Raw genomic sequence first — 22033 nt, 5'->3', positions numbered from 1 at the left:
ATTCTAAACAGTTAAGAGATCTTTTACATAAAGTTTTTGATATTTCCGTTTAGAATGTACATCAAAGACCTTTCAAAGGTAGTCTAGTTGCCTTCTGTATTTTAAAATTAAATTATTTCAAGCAAAAAAAAAAAAAAAAGAGCATAATTGATGAAACTGCACATACAGATTTTATATTAGCATTCAAGAAAGACCTCTGGTATAAAGGCAAAGTACTCTATTTTAAGTACTCAATGTAATCTATTTAAGCAGCATCTTGATATAAAAAAATAAATCTCTATTAACCCTAAGTTCTTTGACTCAAGAAGTATATTTATATAGCAGTTACAACAAATATCATTCTTTTTAGTAACTTCTGCATTTTACACTTAGATGACTCTCCATGGTTTCAGTTTAAATCTCTTTAGTTGTCCTAAATACTAATAGATCTAACCCACTGTTTCTTGGGGCTTGTCTACACAAACATTTAAGTGGTATTTGAAACAGGTCTAGACCAAAACACATTAACTATCAGTGCACATCAGCAGGGTCCACATGGACAGTTAGAACACAGCAGGCTACTACAAGATAGATTCACATCCCACCTTGTTTGTGCAGACAAGCACTTAATTAAATCATCATATTACATATCCAGGTTTATGTGCCACCTTAGAACCCTTGTTATTTGTGCCAGAACATGAAGGCTGAGAGGAAAAAGGAGCTGGGAGAACTAGAAAAGCAGTACTCCCTGTTTCCTAGCAGTGATGGTTGATTTGACTAGCTGGAAGTGCTATAGATTATCTTGAAGCACTCACTCCTCTTAAAATTAGCATGCTGCCAGTACGCTATTAAAAAACAGCAACAAAAATACTTACAGCATAATACTGGCATCCCGCTCTTCTTCTGAAAGCGCAAGGTCCATCGGGATCATTTTCTTCTTCAGGTTCCGATACTGGTGAGGGTACCTAAAGCACAAGCAAATTCACTCTCAATAATCATACTATCCACAATTTAGAGATACTTCACGGCCTCTTTAAAGCCACTAATAATTAAATATAGGTCATAAGCAATTAACTCTTTTTGACTGTATACTGAGTAATGCTACTCTGCATTTATGTAGTGCTTTGTATTCAGAGATTTTCAAATAGCTTACAAAGATGGATAAAAAATTGTAACTTTTTTTGGGGGGGGGGGGGGGGGAGGAAATGAAGCACAGAAAGGTAAAGTAACATCCCCAGGGTCATACAATAAATCAGTGGGAGAATCAGCAATAAAACCAGATCTCCTGACTCCCAGTCTTGTGCTTAATCCACTGAACCACAGCTGTCGAAACTGCCATCCCAAGTTATCTATTTAACACTTAAAATTGAGAAAATCATACCAGAAATATCGGGGGGGGGGGGGGGGAAATCTAGGACTGATGAGAAAGCGTTTCCAATATAATTTATAATATGCTATTTTGGTAGAAGCATTTGTCAGAGAAACAGATGGTGGAAGACGGTCCTCTAAAATGCAGGTGTACAAACACCCACATCGATTTCACTAAAATGCAGTGTATTTGAGATAAAAACTTGATGGCCACATAAGGCATTCACATACTTGGCATTTATACAGCTTTTCTTCAATGGATCTCAGAGCTCTTTAGAAAGTTGGGTAAGCATTATTAATCTATTTTACAAACAGCGTCAGGAATATAACCTCTATCTACCTCCCAGCCCCCTCCTCTAATTGCTAGGCCCCTCTATCTTTGTCAAAATAACAGAACCAACCTCAATTATTTTACATGACTATGCTATATAAGCGTTTGTCTCAACCCAACTATTCAACATCTCTTATCAGGAGAACCATATACCCACTTTTGAGGTTAGATCACCTAAACTCAAGTCAATTTTGATTTTTTCCCCCAGTTATAAGTAACTACTTGTATTTTATTTTAGTTAAAAATTACCTGTGGGAATTCGTCTTCATCTGAACTGTGGAAGTCATACTGTTTAATGTCACTCTTACTGATAACAGGTAATGGCTCAGTAGTGGGCTGCTGAGGAGTTATTACACTCTCTATTTTAGGCTTCTTTGGATACTTCTTCTTTTGACGGACAACGTCTGGCACGTCTTCCTTTAGAGATGGGTGGTGAGGATGCTGTTTGTAAAGAAGGGTTTTTTGGACAAGAGAAAGAAAACTTAATATTCCTTAATTCATTAAAACTACTCTCCTCTTTTCCTGAAACATATATTTGGGAAGCCATTATTGTTTGCAATCTCAGAGCTAAACAAAAGGAACACTGAAATATCTTTTATATTGAACAAATATCTTTTTTAGACTACAGAGGGAGTTGTGGTTTTTTGGACCAATCAATTCAATATCCTGTAGCTGAAAAACCCATTCTGGTTATTTTCAAAACTCAGTTTCCTAAGCCACAAGACGTGCAATTCTCTTAAATGTTTTAAATTTGCTTGGGATATGGAATGAAGAACGATGATTTGGGTTTATTCCATTTATTTCTCATTTCATCACTTTTCATTTTGTTTAGAATCCAGTGCTAATGGTTATTACTATTTCATCTTAGTAGCTTACTTCAGCAAGATTAATCTACAGTATGAAGCCTGATTAGAATTAAATCAAAAACTTTACTCAAGAATAAATGCTTATCAGCAACAGTTAAGCTTCAAAACTCTCAAGATACTTTAAAACTTTAACGGATGCTTATCCTCACTCTACTTTTCTGTTACAAGTAAGACACAGTTTGGCTGCTGAGGAAACTACAAGTTTTTCTAAGAATTTAACTTGTCAGCACCAATGTTGGATTGTAGCTAATGCAAGAAACGGAAGTAATTTTAATAACTGATAATACACAGTACAACGGATAGGTATTTAGAAATTTGGTCACCCCTTCTAGAATGCTCAGGAGGGCACCCTAGCTAGAAAAACAGAATCGTTAGCCAGGATCTTTGAATAATTAACCTGATCCTACGCAAGTAAAAGATGTACTATGTTTATGTTTTACTGTAACTTTGCCTTAATTAAAAAAACAAACAACACACACACACACACACACACAGTACAAGGCAAGTAAGTTCTTGTAACAGAATAAAGGTAACTGCCTGCAACTAACTTACCTAACCAGTAGGTGTCACCAGTGTTAAATAAAAACTGTAATTCATAGTCATAATGCTATAAAATCATATTCTGGAATGAATCTAGGAAGCAAAAGGGCAAACAACTTACAAATATCATATAAGTTCCTGCAATATGCTTTTGTCAATTCAATTTTTAAATGCTGTTTCATTATTATAAAATTGAAGTGTGCCCATGACCTATATACTTTTACAAAAGCAGGGTCTCTCTGACAGACATATTTCTTTCTTAACAGAAAAAAAACAGTTAAATGGTGGCAGCAATCTACCCCCCTTAGTCTCCTCCCCACACTTAAAAAAACCCTGAAAACAGATGTTGTATTCTACTATATTTTCAATGTGTGGATTCTGATGTCTGCCACTGCTTAATTTTTCTCTTTCTTGATGTGTCATTTCCTCTCAGAGCTCAGCAAAAGGAGAACCATCTGTCCAAATAACATTCAGCGCACAGTTCTGATTCTGTTTTGTCCCAAGTGGAAACAATAAAGCAAAAAGGAATTCCCATTTCCTTCCTCCCTCTGCTTTCACCTCTTTTCTTTCCCTGGCTTTGACTGAGGCTCCTCATAGAGGCCAACCACAGTTTCAGGAATTCAGAGTTGCTCCTGTTACAATGATTGTTTTGTTGTTGTTTTTTAAATCAGGCACATAGGCAATAGAAATCCCACGGTCCTTCCCTGCTTTTTTATACTGATCTTTATACTTTACTGTATTTAATTCTGTGCTTCACAATCATTAACAGTGATTTGGGACCAGAAGGACTTCTGGATTAAGAGGAAATATTAACACCCTCATCCTCTCCTGCATTACAATGGTGTGCTTCATGCGAAGACTGTCCCCAAGAGAACTGAGAATTGTTTAGCTTGGTTAAGTGGGAAGAGGTAAAGACATAACCATATACAATTATTTGAAGGGTGTGAGCATCAAGAAGGGACAAATTATTTAGGAACTGTTTTACCTCTTGATGAGATCCATTAGGTTCTGGAACAGACTCCCAATGGTGGAAGTCCCATCACATGGTAAGTTTAAAACTAGACTAGACAAACCATTCAAAACCTACAGTACATACTGTGGAGCATACTGACCTAATTGCCATTTCAATTTAAGTTAGAGTTATAGATGCTCAGCACCAATCAGCATTTGACACAGGACAAGGGGGGGGGGGGACTTAATTTTTTTCTCATCGGAAAACAAGGATAGCACTCTTTTCTTGAAGTAGTAAGACAACATTGTGCAGGAATATCTGAATCTCTCATTCTATTCATGGAGTAGCCCTGAGGAACTGTGTTTACTTTAGGTCCTTCTGTACTAAGTATTTTACTTCTATTGTGCACAAAAGGTCAAAACTATCCTCTAATGGAATATTCAGATAATTATTCTACAATCTTTTGGGGTTTTTTGAATACCTAATTTTTATTCATCTATTTTGAGCAATCCAATACAAAGGAGAGAGAGATCTCTACAGGATTTTTTTTCCTTGTTTTTTGAGCTCTGAGAATGTATTTTTCAGGAAACACTAAGGAAAAGGGAAGGATAAAGGTACGCACTAGGTAAAAAATGATCAGTGTAGGATGGATGTTTGGATCTAACTCCACTACCTCTTAGGCAATTTTGATTTGATGATCTGGCTAGATTACACCTGGACTCTTGATACGTTTCTTCTCTTCTGATGTATCTGGACCAGGAGTTTTAAAATGTTTATTTGTTAGAGAGCATTTATTTGGTGGAGCTTCTCCCACTAATGATTTAAATAGAGAGATCTCAAAAAGATTAATTATTTTATCTATTGCCTAAGTTTACAAAAAACTGTGCAGTGTGACCAGTTTGAAGGTGTCCAAAATGTCTAGCTATGGATGTTTCTAGCTATGTAACATCTACTTTTCTGATGTTACAAACACTCCCAAGTTCAGTAGGTATAAAAATAAAACTAGACTAACTGTGGTTCAGCACAGACAGAAGGAAGTTAAGGAACAACACTCTTCTGCAAATAAAGGATAACATTTCACAAAATTTGGCAGCCCACAGCTCTCCCGATCTCAGCCTGTCAAAATAATTAACGTGCACATGACAAATAGAGTAAATCTTCCAGATCTCTCCCTCCTGGTAGCTTGTGGTGCCTATGTAGAATTAAAAGGCTCACACCTTGTCTGCATTGTTTTCCACTAACAACACACAGTTTCTGATTCTATCACACTGTCAATAGAGGGAGGAAATCAGAATCACTGCTAGTTGATATCGATAATGCACAGCTCTCAATAATGTCAGACTACTGACACACAACCCAAGGAGTTTCCTGAAAATTTTGGTCGCTCAGTTTTTATTAAGCGTTGACATAATACAAAATAAATAGTAAAGCTTGTATTCTTGAGCTAGCTAGCTGCCTGGAAATGTTAACGGGCCTTGATCTCTGATGCATAATCCCTAGTTTATGCCAACCCCTAGAATTCTGTAGCTCTTTCATTGCCTTTTACTGACACCCCACATATCCCTAATATTCTCATCTTTGTGTCGTGGAATGATTCTGTCCAAAGCTATCAGTATTCCTGGACTGTGCTGCTGAAAAAAGTTCAAAGCTCTACTCCCCAAAGGAAGGCAAGAGAAGTAGTTCACTATATGTCTCAGTATATGGTATAGGCCCTTACATTCACATTTAAGTGTTTACGTATGTATCTCCTTACAACTAAAAGAGAGGGTAGTGAGAAAGATAGGAATGAAGAATACTATATTATTCTTATTTAAAGAAAAAACTGTGATGTCAGGTGTCACTGATACCTAGACATCTGAACCATGTTAGACTATAAGCTTTTCAGGCAAGGGAGAGTCTTTTACTCTCTTTCCCAACCCATGCACCTGCTCTGCACATTAGATTGACTAGCCAACCCAACTACAAGAGCTGTTCAAAGCAACAAAATGTCTCATTGTGGACAAAAACAAGTTTACCTTAACTTTACATTCTTGAACTTTGTGGTGGTTTCCATTATGAAGAGTTGCTGGAGTGGTGCTCATCTCTTTGTCAGGTCTATTAAGCTTGACTTCATTAAGGATTTCACCTCCATAATCACCCAAGTGGTACCTGAAAGTTATAAAAGGGGAACATTATACATTTTAATGGGAACACCATATTATCAAAAAAATAAGCTGTACAAACACACACAATTTTCAGTTTTATGAAGTTTACAGTGAGATTTAAGCCTTCAACTAAGCAAAAAAGTTCAAAAGTCATGTATACATACAGGAGCAGTAGCTTAATTTGCAAAATATGTTACTATGCATCTGAGATAGAAGGAAACGCCTTTATTTAATGCAGTATTTTATACATATTTAAAGTGGGGCTCTCATAGTTAATGTTGGATGGCAACTTTACCTTTTTTCAACAACTTCTAATGTTAAATGCAACAACTCCCGTTTTGTTTTCTCTCTTCTCTTAATCATCTCCAAAATTGTTATGGCTCTGCTAAACTCTCTTCTTAATTTCAACATCTTCTCATAAGAGGCTTCATCATTCTTTCGATTCTATTGAAAATGAATGGAATATTAGTCAGAGCATAAATCAAAAGCAAAATCTGGAAGATTTAAATTGCATCAGTTTAGCAAAATATTATACATTGCAGGCTTGTGGTCGGAAAGCAGAATCTGACCATGTGAATCGTAGCATAAACCTTTCACAAGAATAAACTATTCAATGCACCAAACCGTAAGTATGATTACAAGAAAGGAAGAGCAATATCTCTGTAAAGTCAAATCCTAAGCTAATTTTTTTCTTCAAAAAAGCTCCAATCAAGTCAATGGAAGTTTGTATAAATAAAGAGCTGAGGATTTGGCCCAAAAATATTTTGCTTACCTAGATTCTGCAAGTGATGAGTTTTGCTATACTAAAGCTTTAAGGATGATATCAAATTATGGAAAATTTAAGACTTTACAGTTCCAGCTATAACCAACTTAAGCTAGTGATTAGCAACTCAAACAGCTGATCTGTATTGTGTTGTTCCTCTGTCTCCCACAAACAGGTTCAAGTAAATTGTGGTACAAATCAGATATAAAGTCATTACTAGGTTGGTTTGACACAATTTGGTCTTGACAAATCCATGCTGACAGCTACTTATCACCTTATTATCTGCTAGGTGTTTGCAAATTGATTGCTTAATTATTTGCTCCATTTTGTTTCCAGGTACTGAAGTTAAGCTGACTGGTCTGTAATTCCCTGGGTTGTTCTTATTTCCCTTTCGGTACTATATTTGCCCTGTCCAGTCCTCTGGAATCTCTCATGTCTTCCTTGACTTTTCAAATATAATCGCTAATGGCTCAAATATTTCCTCAAACAGCTCCTTGAGTATTCTAGGATGTATTTCAACAGACATTTAACTTGTCCAAGGGTACGTCTACACAGACGACTTTAAAGCACTGCTGCAGCACTGCTTTAACATGGCTGTGTAGTCGCGGCTCCAGCGCTGGGAGAGAGCTCTCCCGGCACTGTAATAAAACCACCTCTATGAGGAGAATAGATACCAGCGCTATATCTACACTGCCACTTTACAGCGCTGAAACCTGCATCGCTCAGGGGTGTGTTTTTTCCCCTATTTTAGCCTCTGATCCTACCTCATTTTCATTGGCATTCACTGGCATGTTAGATGTCCAATCACTACCAATGTAAAAACCGAAATAAAATCATCCTGCTTTCTGAGGCATTTTAAGGTATAATTCTGTGGCAGCTTTGAGTAATTTTTTTTTTTTTTTTTTAAATGGAGGTGGTTTTTTTTTTAGTTAAATAAGAAAATAAATGTTACAATCTGTGCAGTATTCTATTCTAATATTAAATATAATTTATTTTACACTGCCCCTTAAATTTTTAATGCATTATACATTTTTGTACTGAAAATGCTTAGCTACATTGCTGAAGTTGTCTGGAGGAAGATGGATGTTAGTGGAAGATGGATGTTTAGGAACAGTTGGAGCCTTCGGCATCCAAAAATGAATAGGATATTGTTTGGGCTGTTTGGCACCCTGTGATGGGGCAGCTGCCCCTCACTGGCAGAAAAGGGGTTAAAAGCAGCCCTAGGGAGGCTGCGCTGGAGGCAGCCAGTTAGAGAGGGGCTGCAAGGAGCAGCCAATCATGGCCCAGCAAGCCCATATAAGAAGGGTTGCAGGGCAGAGCAGAGTTGATTAGCTGACTGGAACTAGAGAGAAGAGCAGGCTCCTAGCAGGGGGAAAAAGCCCCAGCACCTGGGACAATTGAGTGCTGTAAGCAGGAACTGGGGAGCTAGAGAGAGCTCCTGGCTGGCTCCTAGGGCCTGCAGACTGAGGCCCTCAGGTAAGAGCAGAAGAGGGTGCTGGAGCTGCATGGGAAGCGGCCCTGGAACAATGGACTGCAGTTGCCATTGAGGGAAGTGGCTGGGCGGAGATTGCAGGTCCCCCAGAAGGGGAGAACACAGAGTATGACACAGCTGGAGGGCAGTGTCATGAAGAGGATGCCGCAGTCCTGGGAGTGATAAGTCCAGAAGCAGAGGTGACGTTGGGCGAGGTGCCACCAGAAGAGGGTGCAGCGCTAAATTCCCAAGATAGCCAGTAGGAAGCGCCGCAGTGGTGAGTCGCACCCCATCACACACCCAAGAAGCAGTTGAGAGGATGCATCGCCCCTTTCCCTCCCACTTGTGGCCAGGACAAGGAGGAGACTTAATACTCTTTTCTTCAGCTCAATTACCAGTTCCATCATAACCCTCTACCGCTGCATCCAACAACAATGGATAAGCATGCTAAATACATTTCTACTAAAATGATCAGGTGCTGCACAGGAAACTGATTGTAAAACCACAGTAGCAGGAGTATGACCTTTAGCTACTTTTATTATTAGAAAACAGGCTAGATTACAAGTTATTGTGTCAGTTTAACAAGGTTTAAATTTACTCAGGACATTAGACAGACACTATGAATGTAATACAAAAAGACTAGTTGATAGATAACAAATTTAGGCATATTATGGAGTTATCCTACAAAGTGCTGAGCACTCTGGTCTTTGCTGGATTGGGACAACGGTGCTTAGCATGCTGCAGGATCCAGTCCTATATTCACAAATTACCTTTCGAGTCTGCATTTTCTCAGTTCTCCTCCGAAAAGCAACGTAAGGGTCATTGTTGGTGGAGCCGTCCCTTTTTTCTTGTTTGATTTGAGGGATAAGGGATGGCCCCCTGCAGTTCTTACGTTTTCTCACCCAGTAGTCATAGACAGCTTTAATAAGGTAATCATCCTCATTTAGCAGCAATTTAGCTTCCTGAAGTGTTACAAGCTGAAAGAAAACACAAAGATGTAGTTCAGTAAGAATAGCAATGAGAAAGTCATTTACAATCGTCATTCATCCTTCTTGCTAAAGCTTCTAGATAAACCTAATAATTCTCTTGCATTGAAAGGCTTGATTTGCACTGTAATATGAAGGTCATGTACTCAGCCTCAAAAGGAGTTCTGTGGCAGTGGCATATGAGGTAGTATTAAGCCTAGCATCCACACTAAAGTAAAAGAACATGATAAACATCAGCAGTGGCATTTTTTTTTTAAGTTATAAAATAAGTTATATCTCCACAGTAACCACTGCCACTTAGCACTAACACAGTAATTTTGTCTATTCTGACTGGAATGAGTACTAGCTATGTAATCTATAGTAGTGCAAGGAGAGCAATGGCAAAAAAAGGGAAGTCAGCAATTCTGTCCTTACACTACTATTATTCCCACAACACCAATATAGTAGTTTTGTGTCCATTCTGCCTGGAATGAATACTAGCCTTAGTGGCCACATGCACCTGCTCACATGCCCATACAGTATCTACAGAGAAAAGTATATGTACTTCATTTATATACAAATATATATACTACACTTTCAAAAAAAAAAAAAAAAAAAAAAAAAGCGCCACTCTGTCCATTACTAGGAATAACATTTTAGAAATTCTAAAATATTCAGTTTTTCTTCCTTTGGTTTTCTTTATGAATGAATATTTTTAAAATATCAATTCTGCACTGGGAACAGGATTCATTATTTAATTTTGTTCTCTCCGTAAAGGAAAGTGGACTTTTGGCCAACCCTACCTGCTAATTATATTCCCACAAGGGGCTCCATTAATATGGACATCGAGGGGCGAGAGGGGTTGTCCTTTTGCTTACTTAGGTAGCTCCTCAAATTGACTGACAGGGTCATTTGGCATCTTTCTTCTCTTCAGCTAGCAACTGACCCTCACTGAACAGCTTTTAACTTCATCAGCAGAACCCACATTCCAAATAAAACTAAAATACAAACTATGTACAAAGTAAGATTCTTAGGTGGATTCCAGAGTTTTGGAAGCCCTTACAGAAAAGCAATTTACAGGTGGGATCAAACTTGATTCTGCTTGTGGGGATCCAACAATCTAGAAATTGTTTTTTGCCCAGTGGTTCCTAACACTCAGATTCAGTACTCTGAATCCTATACCCCAAAGTATCAGCAGAAGCTCCAGCATCCACAAAATGGTCCATGAAGTTATGTAGAGAGCACCAAAAAGCTGCCTGACACATTTTCTCTACGCAGACACTCCCCACGAAGCAGTCACATTATAATCAGCAATTCCTAATGCCTCCATAGGACACACAAAACCCTCTGATATATATGCTTCCTTAACACGTACTCAAATCCATTTAGCAAGGACCAACAGAAAATGAATTGTTCTTTCTTGGCAAGAACACAAGAAAAACAAGGAGTCTGAAGCACTGACTTCTTTGATTTTGTGTAGGTAAGATTTCAGGACCTCAGTGGCATCTAGGAAATGCCAAGCTCTTTCATTATCAGAAGACAGCAGGGGCCTAAAGGGAAGGAGAGTAATCTCTATATTCCTGTGCAACTCAGCATTCATCTTCAACGTAAAGCTGAGAACCAAGAGATATGTTACTTTAACGCTGTGAAAAACTGGAAAGAGGAATCACCACGAGAGGACTGCAAGTTCATCCTAATTACGGTCACCAGAAAGGTCATTTTAATTGAGAGCCAAAATAAGAGTAACCAATGCCAGTGTTTTACAAGAGATAAATACTCAATGTTTGAAGCACTACAGTGGCCAAGGAGAAACAATTATTTGTTTAGCCAAAACCTGTTCCAACTGCTCTGAAAAAATCTGGCTACTAAGGGATGCAAACCTACCCAGTGTCTCTCCACAGCTCTCTCACTACTGAACCCACATAGGGAACAGAGCACCACTTTGATCTTTTACCTCCTAGCACTGGTGCAAACCAAAAGAGTATTCCAAGTGAAGCTGTGGACCATGGAGGTAGACAACTTTCTTAACCTCAGCTAAGTGTCTGCCTCACTTTGAGAGACAGCCCCAGATGTTTCAAGGTTTGCTTCTCACACACCAATCCTTTCAATGTAGTTTTCCTTCGGCAGTAAAATGAAATGGCCCTGGAGACATCAAATCCAAAAAGAGAGGGCCCTTGTTGATTAGATCATCAGTTAACTAGCTTGAATGGTAAGGCCAGGCAAGAGACACTAGAATCAATATTCCTTCATCTCCCTTTACTTTTTAACACAATCCTTGGGGGATCCACTTCATTTCCCTCCAAATCAAACTCATCAAGACTGATAGCTTTACAACTCAGTTAATCGTTTGCAAATTGAGGGCTCCTACCAGGACAGTTATTCTTAAGGCTCTGAGATTTTTTCCCCATTTATTCTAAGAGAACAGTCTTCTCTGACTCAGGTTCTATTCCTGGTGAGCATCTGGCACATAATAAACAAGACCACCATAGTTTTGTTAAATGAAGGACTGACTAGCTTGGAGACTGTGTCTCCTAGAACAACATTAATGCTAGTCTCACTGCTCTGAGCTCAAGGACTGACATATGCATCCCTTTCTTGCCTGGGCCATGTCTCCTGGGCTTTTTCCCAATTTCAAAAACTGGTGTTGCTGGTGATGACTGCCCTGTGAGGGGCTTTCAGTAAAATTCTCTGGGAATTCCCACAGGCAGAGATTTGTCTGATCATGTTGCCAAGAACAGAGGCATGCAGCTCTCCTAACTGAGCCCCCTGAGAGTCAGGAAAGCACTTAGGAGATGACAAGAGTGCTTCCAGGCCCATCGCACCAGTTCTATGAACAAAATCATAACTTAATACTTGTTCAACTTATGGAAACTTTCTCCCTGGACTTCCTTACTTTTTCACTCTCCTGCAAAGAGTACTAATGGCAATACTAAAGAGAGCCCCCAGATGTATAATTTACTGAGGTGGCATGAACTGTATTCAGATCCAGCTGTGAAAGGTACAGGGGATCCTCCTTTCCCTACCATGTTTCTCACTGTGGTTGGCCTCAGCTTCCCAGCAAGATCCAGAACCAGCTGGAGATCCTATCCACTGTCTACCCAAGGGTGGAAAAGGGTGATATGATCACTGTAGGCCATTCTGCTCCCTGGAAAGGGTACACACAGTCGATTCCACACAAGTAGCACCTCTTGAGTGTCCTCTTCTGAGGCTCCATCTTTAACCAGCTAAGAGATTCATTGAAGCATCTTATCCATGGCAAACGTAGAAAAGAGACTGGTTAATGAAGACGTTGCTAACTGAAGAGAAAAAGGAGCCAAAATCTTCCTTCGGTCCTTTGGTGGAGCTACCCAACTAAGCAAAAAAGGAAGAGCAACCCAACTTCCCATTTGCTGGAACCCCCTGTGACAAGGTGTAAAAGCACTCTGGCATGAGAGAGGTGATGATCTAGCCAGAGTTATAAAAGAAAAGCAGAAGCTGGTGCAAAAGAGGGAATTATAGAGGAAGTGCATGTTCTTTCTCCAACCAACTGGCTGAAGTGGAAAAGGTCACATGTGTTTATTACCAAGTAGTTTAAGTTGATTTGTTCTTGTTTTGAGTTTTATTTTTTTAAGTGAAGCATGCCTGAAAAATGGAATGTGAAGTGACCAGTCACTGGGATTTTTATTTTTCCTTTCCTGATTTGTAAGTCTTCACATCGTCTTACACTCCCTAAAAACAGAAAAGTAATCTGTGTCTATAACCTGCAAGATGTGAGGGTTTAAAAAAAAAAAAAATTTAAAAAGAGAAAGATGCATCTCAGTAACACATTAGTTTATTCACCTGACACTCCATCAGATTATATATAGTTTATTATTGTTAAGGTTAACTATGTCAGCAGAATTACCTTTCATAATTATAGTGTAATACAGATAAACTATTTAAGAAATTTCTAATACACGTTTTGCATATTTAGGGTAAAACATTAAAATAGTAAATCATTAAGGAATTTTTATAAAAGACACAGCTCAAATTAGAATCCAAACTCAGAGCTGGAGGGTTGTGCACCACCAAGTACTGAGCACTCAACTCCAATTGAAGTTCTATGATTTCCACTGAAGTCAACAGAAAGAGTGCTCCCCAATTCGCAGGATCAGGAACTAAGTTTGGAAAGTAAACTAAAGCGACTAAAGATCAGCCTGTAACAACAACAGAAAAATCCTGGGTTTAGCTTGTTTTGGGCTTTTTGGTTTTCTTTTTAAATTACAATACAAATTTAAAATGTCAGATTTTTTTCTCAAAGTAATAGAATTTAAAGCCAAAAGGGACCACTAGAGGATCTAGTCTGACCTCCTGGATATCACTGGCCACCACCACCACCCGCACACTAAACCCAAAATTAGACCAAAGAAAAGGAACGCTAAGGAAAATCAGGATGTGCAAGCAAAAAACTGTCAGCCTACTAAAGTTGATATCTCTTTAACACTGATATCGACAAAATAGGATGATAGCCGTCCTCTTCTATTGCACTAAATTTTGGAGTTCAATGAGGACATTAAAAAAACCAAAAACACTATTTCACTTACCATTTTCATTCTAGGTAATTAAACATTTAGTGACTCTACCTGCCTAATAAGATAAAGAGGAGTACTGTGGTTTTATGAACACACACTATGCATCTGGGGTTGTGTTTTTCAAACAACTAGTGGGATGCAAAGTAATGATACTCAAAGGTTAAGAAAAATATTAAAAGATTAAATAGAAGTGAAACAAAATCAAAACATTAATGAGAATGATTATCAGTAAAAGAAGAGGATTATTTCTTAAAAGAGTTCAATACCTGATTCGAACTGGCTTTTTCAAGCCTGTCAATCATAATTTCAAACTGTAGCGGCTTGATTTCCATCTTCCGATTGAGTCTGTTTAATAACGTCTCATCTTCAGAGTCCATATCGTAATCTGGTTGTTCATTGTCCAGATTAAAGGCTGAAACAGAAACATGTATAAAAGCTGCTTTTAGTTACAGAAGTCACTTATTTATGTTAAGGATTCCAAATTAAGATATTACAGTAACGTATCAGAAAACAAACAAATCACCATTTTTAGCTGCAAATTAACACCCTTCAAACTAGCTGACCTCTGTTATGTCTTTTAAGTGTGTAAGTTTCTCATTATCTGTTAATTTTAATGTTTTCCAATATTCTTATATATTTAATTTAAATTAAAACCTACTTTTCTTTAGTATGTATTCAGCAAAGGAGAAAAGGTCAGAGCCAAGTTATATTAATATCAGATGCTGAATTATTAAGAGATTGAGTCACTTTATACATCAGTCACCATAAGATTTACTAAAAAAAAAAAAAATCTAATTTAAAATTTGCATTAAAAATCAGGGTTATTTAATATTTTACCCAGGCCAACTTAACTAGTCTCCCTCCAACCCACAAAAGCAAAAAAATTTCAAGTGGCAGCTAAAATTCTGTCGATAAACTCATGTGCAAATTTTTCTGAAAGATTAAATTATTATAATTTTCAGATGCAACCCTTACTCAGACACAAGGCACATGAAAAATAGAGCTCCAATGTAACTTTTTAATTTACTATTTTTCCTATTTGAGATGACTTAGATAATTAGCGTATGTAATATACTGTGGGGGTTGTTGTTTTTTTTTTTTAATTTTTGTATTGTGTTTATAAAAGTGCTCGATCAATACCAATGGAAATTAAGGCACTATTAATGCCAAAAACAGGTACAGCATAGGAAGAATGAAAAAGCAGCCAAGTCTCTTTTCCCCTTCCCTCCCCAACGATACTGCCCTGATGACATGCCCGAGCCTGGACCTGGAAACACTGTTTCTCTAGAACTTAGAGCATAACTTAAGCTTCCACGCATATTAAATCTTTGTCTCGGTCAGTTAAGATGTAATCCAGCCAGGACAAGTATCAGGTAGATAATGCAGCAATGCCAATTCATTTCAGATAGATTATTAAAGTCCTAACAACTGCAAGAACTTTCAATTAATGCTAACATTCAATTAGTGAATGTTTCAAGCTAGGAACCTAAAAGGTTGAAAATAGGATAAGGAGTCCTTCAGTTCCCCAAATCATTTAATTTTCATGATTACTGCAGTAGAACCATTGAAGGCGTATGTTAAAAGAAATTTATTTACCTTAGGGTAACAAATCCATTCAAAAAAACTTTAGTATTTAATTCAGAACTGAATATAGGCGCTGTGCTATAAATACATAGATGATAATGAATAATATTGTTTATTAAGTACTGAATCACTGAAATTGTATTAAAAAATAGCTCCATGATGTGTCAAAAGTTTACGCAAGATTTTATTTAGATGGAAATCTGATAATCAATAGAATGTATTACTTAGAAAAAGACTTGAGAGGATGTTACAGCTCACAACATTAGGTCCTAGTTTCTCAATGAAAGTCTATAAGACTCCATCAAAGTCCATAGATTGAAAAGATGAAAACAGAACCATGAATTTGTAAAATATTATGGAAAATGGTACATATAAAAACTTGCAAACCTGCACCTTCGTTCATCCACACTAAAATAAAAACAGTTTAAATAAAAAGCCAGCAGTCTTTCCCATTTAGAGTTTTAGAATTGCAGTGATGATACTTCATGTTACCAAGATTTCATTATTTTAAATGTGTATTACAGTTTTTGAAGAAATCGTAAAAGATATGTAGGAAATTTCTATTGCGAATTAGCTGGGTCTAGAGTTGTTGGAGGGGAAAAAAGCCATGTTTTCAGTGTTGCCAACTCCAGAAATTTTACCATGAGTGCTGTGGTATTTTATGTTTTCCCTTAAATACCTAGCCCCTGGAGATGTATGTTTACATGAGACTCTCAACTCTCATGAAAGAAGTGTGTAGCCCTCATGGATGCAGAAAAAACCTGAAAACACAAACCCTAATGGTTCAGACATCAGAAGGCAAATAAAAAGAATAAAAAATTCATAATCTTATGATTTTTAAGACTCAATTTCTTAGTGGGGGGGCTGATGTATACATTTTGAACTGTTGGGGCTGATAATGCTCGGGTCTAAATTAGGGCCGTCGATTAATCGCCGTCAACTCACGCGATTAATTTAAAAAAATTAATCGAGATTTAAAAAATTAATCGTGATTAATCGCATTGTTAAACAATAGAATATCAACTGAAATTTATTAAATATGTTTGGATGTTTTTCTACGTTTTCAAATATATTGATTTCTATTACAACACAGAATATAAAGTGTACAGTGCTCACTTTATATTATTATTATTACTACAAATATTTGCACTGTAAAAATGATAAAGATAGTATTTTTCAATTCACCTCATACAAGTACTGAAGTGCAATCTCTTTATCATGAAAGTGCAACTTATAAATGTAGATTTATTTTGTTACATAACTACACAAAAAAATAATGTAAAACTTTAGAGAGTCTACAAGTCCATTCAGTCCTACTTCTTGTGCAGCCAATCGCTAAGACAAACAAGTTTGTTTACATTTACGGGACATAATGCTGCCCGCTTCTTATTTACGTCACCTGAAAGTGAGAACAGGCGTTTGCATGGCACTTTTGTAGCCGGCATTAAAAGGTATAAACATTCGTATGCCTATTCATGCTTCCGCCACCGTTCCAGAGGACATGCTTCCATGCTGATAATGCTTGTTTAAAAAAAAATAATAATAAAATGCGTTCATTACATTTGTGACTGAACTCCTTGGGGGAGAATTGCATGTCTCCTGCTCTGTTTTACCCACTTTCTGCCATAAATTTCATGTTATAGCAATCTTGGATGATGACACAGCACGTTGTTCATTTTAAGAACACTTTCACTTCAGATCTGACAAAACGCAAAGAAGATATCAATGTGAGATTTCTAAAGATAGCTACAGCACTCAATCCAATGTTTAAGATTCTGAAGTACCTTCCAAAATCTGAGTGGGGTGAGGTGTGGAGCACGCTTTCAGAAGTCTTAAAAGAGCAACACTCCGATGCAGAAACTAGAGAACTGAACCACTAAAAAAGAAAATCAACCTTCTGCTGGTGGCATCTGACTCAGATGATGAAAATGAATTTGCATCAGTCTGCACTGCTTTGGATCATTATTGAGGAGAACCCGTCATCGGCATGGACGCATGTTCTCTGGAAGGGTGGTTGAAGCATGAAGGGACATATGAATCTTTAGCGCATCTGGCACGTAAATATCTTGCGACGAGGACTACAACAGTGCCATGCAAACACCTATCACTTTCAGGTGACATTGTAAACAAGAAGAAGGTAGCATTATCTCCTGCAAATGTAAACAAACTTGTTTGTCTTAGCGATTGGCTGCACAAGAAGTAGGACTGAATGGACTTGTAGGCTCTAAAGATTTACATTGTTTTATTTTTGAGTACAGTTATGTTTTTGTACATAATTCTACATTTGTAAGTTCAACTTTCATGATAAAAAGATTGTTCTACAATACTAGTATTAGATTAATTGAAAAATACTATTTCTTTTGTTTTTTACTGAGCAAATATTTGTAATAAAAATAATTATATAAAGTGAGCACTGTACACTTCGTATTCTGTGTGGTAATTGAAATCAATATATTTTAAAATGTAGAAAACATCCAAAAATGTTTAAATAAATGCTATTCTATTATTCTTTAACATTGCAATTAATTTTTTTAATCGCTTGACAGCCCTAGTCTAAATGTTTCATTTATTTTTAATTTGGGGAAGGAGTACTGTACTTGCAAGAAAAAAAGAAAATACTGATTTATTCACTACACTTAATTTGTTCCAGTGCTTAACTACCCTTACAGTTAGGAAGTCTTTCCTAATATCTAACCTAACTCTCCCTTGGTGCAACTTAAGCCCATTACTTTTTGTCCTGACCTCAGTGGTTAAGGAGAACAATTTATCACCCTCCTCTTTATAACAACCTTTTATGAATTTGAAGACTGTTATGCACCCTCAGTCTTCTCTTCTCCAGACTAAACAAACCCAGTTTTTTCAGTCTTTCCTTGCAGGTCACGTTTTCTAGACCTTTAATCATTTTTGTTGCTCTTCTCTAGACTTTCTCCAATTTGTCCACATCTTTCCCACAGTGTGGTGCCCAGAATTGGGCACAATACTCCAGTTGAGGCCTTATCAGTGCGAAGTAGAGTGGAAAAATTACTTCTTGTGCATTGTTTACAATACTCTTGCTAATACATGCAGGATGATGTTCACCTTTTTTGCAACAGTATTACACTGTTGATTCATTTAGTTTGTGATCCACTATAACCCCCAGATCCTTTTCTTCAGTTTTCCTTCCTAGGCAGTCATTTCCCAGCATGTATTTGTAGTACTTTGCCTTTGTCCTTATTGAACTTCATCCTATTTTATTCAGATCTTTTCTCCAGTTTGTCAAGATCATTTTGAATTCTAATCCTATCCTCCAACATGCCTGCAACCCCTCCCAGATTGGATTTGTCCACAAACTTTATAAGTGTACTCTCTATGCCATTGTCCAAGTCATTTACGAAGATATGGACCCAGGACAGATCCATGCATGACCCCAACTTGATATGCTTTTCCTGCTCAACTGTGAACTATTGATAGCTACTCTGACTACTCTTTTCCAGCCAGTTGTGCACCTACCTTACAGTAGGTTCATCTAGAGTATATTTCTCTAGGTTTTTGTTTTGTTTGTTTTTGTTTTTTAAAACAGAAGGTCAGGTGAGACAGTGTCAAAAGCCTCACTAAAGTCATCCACTGCTTCCCCCCATCCATAATGCTCGTTACCCTGTCAAAGAAGGATATTAACTTGGTTTGACATGATTTGTTCTTGACAAATCCATGTTGACTGTTAATTACCTTATTTTCTTGTAAATGCTTACAAATTACCATATATACTCGATCAAGCCAGTTCATTTATAAGCCATTCCCCCCAGGATGGATAAGTAAAAATGGAAAATTTTTATAACCCGTTCATAAGACGACCCTATAATTCAGAGGTCAGCAAACTTTGGTTCCCGGGCCATCAGGATAAGCCGCTGGTGGGCTGAGATGGTTTGTTTACCTCGAGCGTCCGCAGGCACGGAGGTAAACCTAAGTAACAAAGTGTCCTTGCGGGCCGGGACAGCAACTGGTGGGGAAACTTTTTGGGGGAGGGAGAAGCTGGGAGTCAGGGGAGTAACTCCTGTGACCACCCCCCACATGACCCCACCCCTAACCTGGGACCCCCCACACTCTCCCCATCCCATCCCTTCCCACCTTATCTGGGGAGGATGTCTCTGGCCTGGCTGGAGCTGCTCCGGCAGGCTGGGCAACGCGGCCGCAGTCTACTCCAGCGGGCCATACTGAGCGGCGCGGCTGCAGCATGTTCCAGCGGGCTGGGCCGGGTGGCATGGCCACAGCGTGCTCCAGTGGGCCAGGTGGCGCGGCCACATCCTGCTCTGAGGGGCGGGGCCGAGCGGCACGGCTGCAGCCTGCCAGCCCCAGAGCTGCAGCTGCTTCGGAGGCTGGGGGAAGAGCAGCATGGCAAGAAGCGGAGAGACTCTGGCCCCGCCTCTTCCCTTCTGGCTCTGCTGCCTCTCCTTGCTCCCTCTGTTGGGGGGAGGGGTTGTGTCCCACCTCTCCCTCTCTATACCCATTCATAAGCCGACCCCCTTCTCTGGTGCATCCCTTTTTTACTTTAAAAAAAAAAAAAAAAAAAATCGGCTCATGAGCGAGTATATATGGTAATTGTTTGATTCATTATCTTTCCAGGTACCAAAGTTAAGCTGACTGGTCTATAATTACCTAGGTTGTCCTTATTCCCCTTTTTATAGATAAGTACTATAGTTGCCTTTTTCCAATCCTTTGGGATCTCTCCCCTTCTCAAATTCTCAAAATAATTTCTAATGGTTCGAAGATCTCTTAAGCCAGTTCCTTAAGTAATCTAAGATGTATTTCATCATGGTCTGCTGACTTGAAGGCATTTAACTAATTCTTTCCCTATTTCAGCCTCAGATCCTATCCTATTAACAATGATGTTCCCTATGTAGTCATAAAATCACTGCTACCTTTTTTGGTGACACTTTAGCCATTATGGCGTTTTCTGTTACTGTCTTTCCCTCCTCATCGAGTAAAGGGCCTAACCTCAACTTGGTCTTCCTCTTGCTTCTCACGTATTTGTAAAATATTTTCTTGTTACCTTTTACATTCCTAGCTAGTTTAATCTCGTTTTGTGCCTTGGCCTTTTAAATTTTGACCCTACATGCTAGTGTTGGTTTTTTATATTCATCCTTCATAATTTGACCTAGTTTCTACTTTTTGTATGACTCTTCTTTGAGTTTCAGGTCATTGAAGATTTCCTGATTGAGCCAGGGTGGTCTCTTATCACTTTTCCTATCTTTCCTCCGCACTGGGATAGTTTGCTCTTGTGCCCCTAATAATGTATCTTTAAAAAACTACCAACTCTCCTGAACTCTTTTTTCGCTTAAACTTACTTCCCACGGGATCTTACCTACCAGTTCTCCGAGTTTGGTCAAGTCTGCCTTCTTGAAGTCCATTTTCTTTATTCTGCTATCATTCCTTAGAGTCATGAACGCTATCATTGCATGATCACTTTCATCCAAGCGCCTTCTACCTTCAGATTCTCAACTAGTTCCTCCCTGTTTGTCAGAATCAAATCCAGAATAGCCTCTCCCCTAGTCACCTTCTGTAATAAAAAGATGTCTCCAATATGTTCCAAGAACTTCTTGGATAATCTGTGCCCTGCTGTATTATTTTCCCAATAGATGTCAGGGTAGTTGAAGTCCCCCATCACCAACAAGTAGGTAATCCACCTCCTAGAGAGAAACAGTAGCTAGGTTGATGGAATAATTCTTTTATCAACCTAGCACTGTCTACACTGGGGGTTAGGTCAACTTAACTATGTCACTCAGGGATGTGGATTTTTCAAACCCCTGAGTAACATAATTAAGCAGGCTTAATTTTCTAGTATAGTCCAGGCCTAAGTGAGAGTCTGGGGTGGCAATTTTATTTTGGAAGGAAAATAATCAAAGTATTTGTGGGGAAAATATTCTTGGGAAGGGAGAGGTATTAGGGGATGGGGGAACTAGAGGAAGGGAGTTTGGGGCTGCAGCAAAAAGAGGGTGGTTAATGGAGATGGAGGGTAGGGGAGGAAAGAGGTTGGGGCTCAGGTGAGGGAGGCATGGCACCCTCAGCCTTGCCTATGCACTGAACCCCCCTGCACCCCACAGCTCTGCCAGTGCACCCCAACACTGCATAAAAGCTAATAGTAAGTATTGGAAGAACATTAATTGGGAAATTGGAGGGTTCGTGGCTGACTGGAAACGATGTACTGTATGGCACCGAAACATTATAAGCTCTGAAACCTCAGTGTTTCTCGGAGATGGGATACATCTATTGGACAGGGGTCTAACTGCCAGTCCTTTGGAACGGAAACCCACGCCAACCCTGCCAAAAACGGCACCCTCCAACCATTGTGAAACAAAACTAGGACACTATTTCTCTGTAATACAGTTGTCTTTCACTCCAGGTACTACATGCGAGTCGGTTATAGGAGAGGAGGTATAAGAGAATAATGGCAACAGAAACATTTGTATATCAGGGAGTGAAGATTTCAAGGAGATTTGTCACCTGCTTGGTGGGGGGAGGTGTGAGTACAATAGTGGGGATGAGG

At 38.5% G+C, this 22033-nt stretch overlaps 1 protein-coding gene across 1 annotated transcript in view; it reads right to left on the bottom strand.

Moving 5' to 3' along the window:
* The window catches only part of EPC2 (enhancer of polycomb homolog 2), an 87064-nt gene that overhangs the window by 29430 nt on the left and 35601 nt on the right, over positions 1–22033 (bottom strand). The window contains exons 3-8 of the mRNA XM_065413208.1: positions 14196–14341; positions 9185–9391; positions 6476–6624; positions 6052–6184; positions 1928–2119; positions 855–944 (exon numbers count right to left, since the gene is read on the bottom strand). Of these exons, the coding sequence (XP_065269280.1) occupies positions 855–944; positions 1928–2119; positions 6052–6184; positions 6476–6624; positions 9185–9391; positions 14196–14341 (917 nt within the window). The remainder of the gene's footprint in view (positions 1–854; positions 945–1927; positions 2120–6051; positions 6185–6475; positions 6625–9184; positions 9392–14195; positions 14342–22033) is intronic.

This window comes from Emys orbicularis, chromosome 11 (genome assembly GCF_028017835.1).
Source record: "Emys orbicularis isolate rEmyOrb1 chromosome 11, rEmyOrb1.hap1, whole genome shotgun sequence".
Taxonomy (NCBI): domain Eukaryota; kingdom Metazoa; phylum Chordata; order Testudines; family Emydidae; genus Emys; species Emys orbicularis.
The sequence above is the reverse complement of the archived record's forward strand: the minus strand, read 5'-3'. Positions and strand labels throughout refer to the sequence as shown.